Source organism: Aptenodytes forsteri, unplaced genomic scaffold (genome assembly GCF_000699145.1).
Source record: "Aptenodytes forsteri isolate BGI_AS27 unplaced genomic scaffold, ASM69914v1 Scaffold95, whole genome shotgun sequence".
Taxonomy (NCBI): Eukaryota; Metazoa; Chordata; class Aves; order Sphenisciformes; family Spheniscidae; genus Aptenodytes; species Aptenodytes forsteri.
The window spans coordinates 1,108,449-1,110,129 of NW_008794624.1; the positions used below are offsets into that span (position 1 = coordinate 1,108,449).

At 70.7% G+C, this 1,681-nt stretch overlaps 1 protein-coding gene across 1 annotated transcript in view; it reads right to left on the reverse strand.

Annotated features, from left to right (window-relative positions):
• Nucleotides 1-1,625, reverse strand: part of MYOC (myocilin) — a 3,861-nt gene extending 2,236 nt beyond the window's left edge. The window contains exons 1-3 of the mRNA XM_009273321.1: nucleotides 1,127-1,625; nucleotides 442-561; nucleotides 1-308 (exon numbers count right to left, since the gene is read on the reverse strand). Coding sequence (XP_009271596.1) covers nucleotides 1-308; nucleotides 442-561; nucleotides 1,127-1,625 — 927 coding nt within the window. The remainder of the gene's footprint in view (nucleotides 309-441; nucleotides 562-1,126) is intronic.
• Between the last annotated feature and the right edge of the window lie 56 nt (nucleotides 1,626-1,681).

Genomic DNA, 1,681 nt, shown 5'->3' on the forward strand with positions numbered 1-1,681 from the left:
GCGGGCCACGGTGCGGGAGCGGCGGGGCTGGAAGAAGAGCCCGCCATGGTAGACGACAGCCCCCGTGCTCTCCAGGGGCCGCGGCAGGAAGTGCACCTTGGCGGGGTAGCCCCGGGCCAGCTGCTCGGCTGCCTCGTACTGGAAGAGCTGACGGACCTCCGTGCCCACCGCGTCCACACGCCAGGTGGTCTCCCGCGTGAAGGGGGGCACGGGCTCGGGGTCCTTCATCCACACGCCGTACTTGCCGGCGATGGACTCTGCCCGGCCGAAGACGACAGGCTTCCCCACCCACACCAGCTCGCCACAGCCTGCTCGGGGACAGGAGGGGAGAGAGAAAGGGGTTACTGCTCGGCGGCGGCGCCCGGCGAGCCCCTTGGGAGGGCCAAGTGGTATTTGTGAGCAGCAGAGCATGGGGCTGGCCGGCCGTGCCGGTGGCAGTACCCGAGTCCTCGCTCCCCGGGCGGCCAAGCGCAGTCTCCTCCAGCAGCCGGGACACAGGAACCTCCGTCCTCTCCGACTGCAGCTCCTGGTAGGCGAGGGGCTGCGGGTCCCAGCGGGGGGCTGCGGCGGGGCCAGGCGCAGGGTGAGCAGGGGCTGAGCCAGCCCCCCTCACCGCCGTGCCTGCCCTCACTGCCCTTGGAGGGCTCCATGCTGGACCATTGCCCCCCCAAACACCAACGCCTCGGTCGGGAGCCCAGTGCCCCCCTTCTGCTGCAGCGGCGCACATCTGTGACCCGCTGATGGGGACCCTGCTCCACAGCTGCTGATGCTGTTGCCCTCCAGGTGAGGGGTTTAATGGTCCTTGGGGGAAACTCATAATCCCTCCAGATTAAAGCGGTCACCTGCGTCCCCCCTCTGCTGTGAGGCGGATGATGCAATGAGGAGGGCTCCAGCTGCCAGCCCTGATTTAGGGATGGAGAGGGTGATTGGTGCAATGGGCTGTGACCCCCCGGTACGGCTGAGCCCTGCAGCAGGTGAGTGCCCCGCCAGGGTCCCCAAGAGCGGGGGGCAGCAGTGGGTGCACAGCATGGGGGGCAGCGAAGGGACTTGACCAGTGCCCAGGGGAGAGGCACTGGCGGGGAGTTGGTGGCAGGGATGCACAGGGGTTCCTGGCCCCAGCACTTACCTTTGCCGGGGACACGCAGGGCGTCGCGGCTGGGCCCCTCTCCGCCAGGGGGGCAGCGGGTGGCCCGCAGCCGGGTGATCTCCTGGGCACTGCTCTCCAGCCTCCTCCCCAGCTCCTCTTTCTCCCGCTCCAACCGCCCCTTCTCCTCCTCCAGCCGGGACTTGGCCTGCAGCAGCTCGCTGTAGGCGGCCTCCAGGCGAGTGGCCAGGGCTGCTTGCTGGGGGTCCCGTGCCCCCCCTGCCTCACCTCCTCGTGGCCCCGAGCCCCCTCTGCCCCGCTCCCGGCTCTCCAGCCGACTTAGGCGGGCGGCAAGGGCGGCCAGCTCGGCCCGCAGCTCCGGCACGCGGCCGGCATCGGGGCAGGTGGCCTCGACAGGGCTGGCCACCGTGAAGGAGTAGGTGCAACGCCCAGTGCTGTCATCGGCACGCCGGAGAAAGGCCGTCTCGCCCCGGCAGCCCAGGGCCAGGCCCCCCCAGAGCAGCAGCCAGGCCCCCACCATGGCCCCGTGCCGTCCGTGCCCTCGGCGCCTCCGCTCCACCGCACGCCAGGCACAGC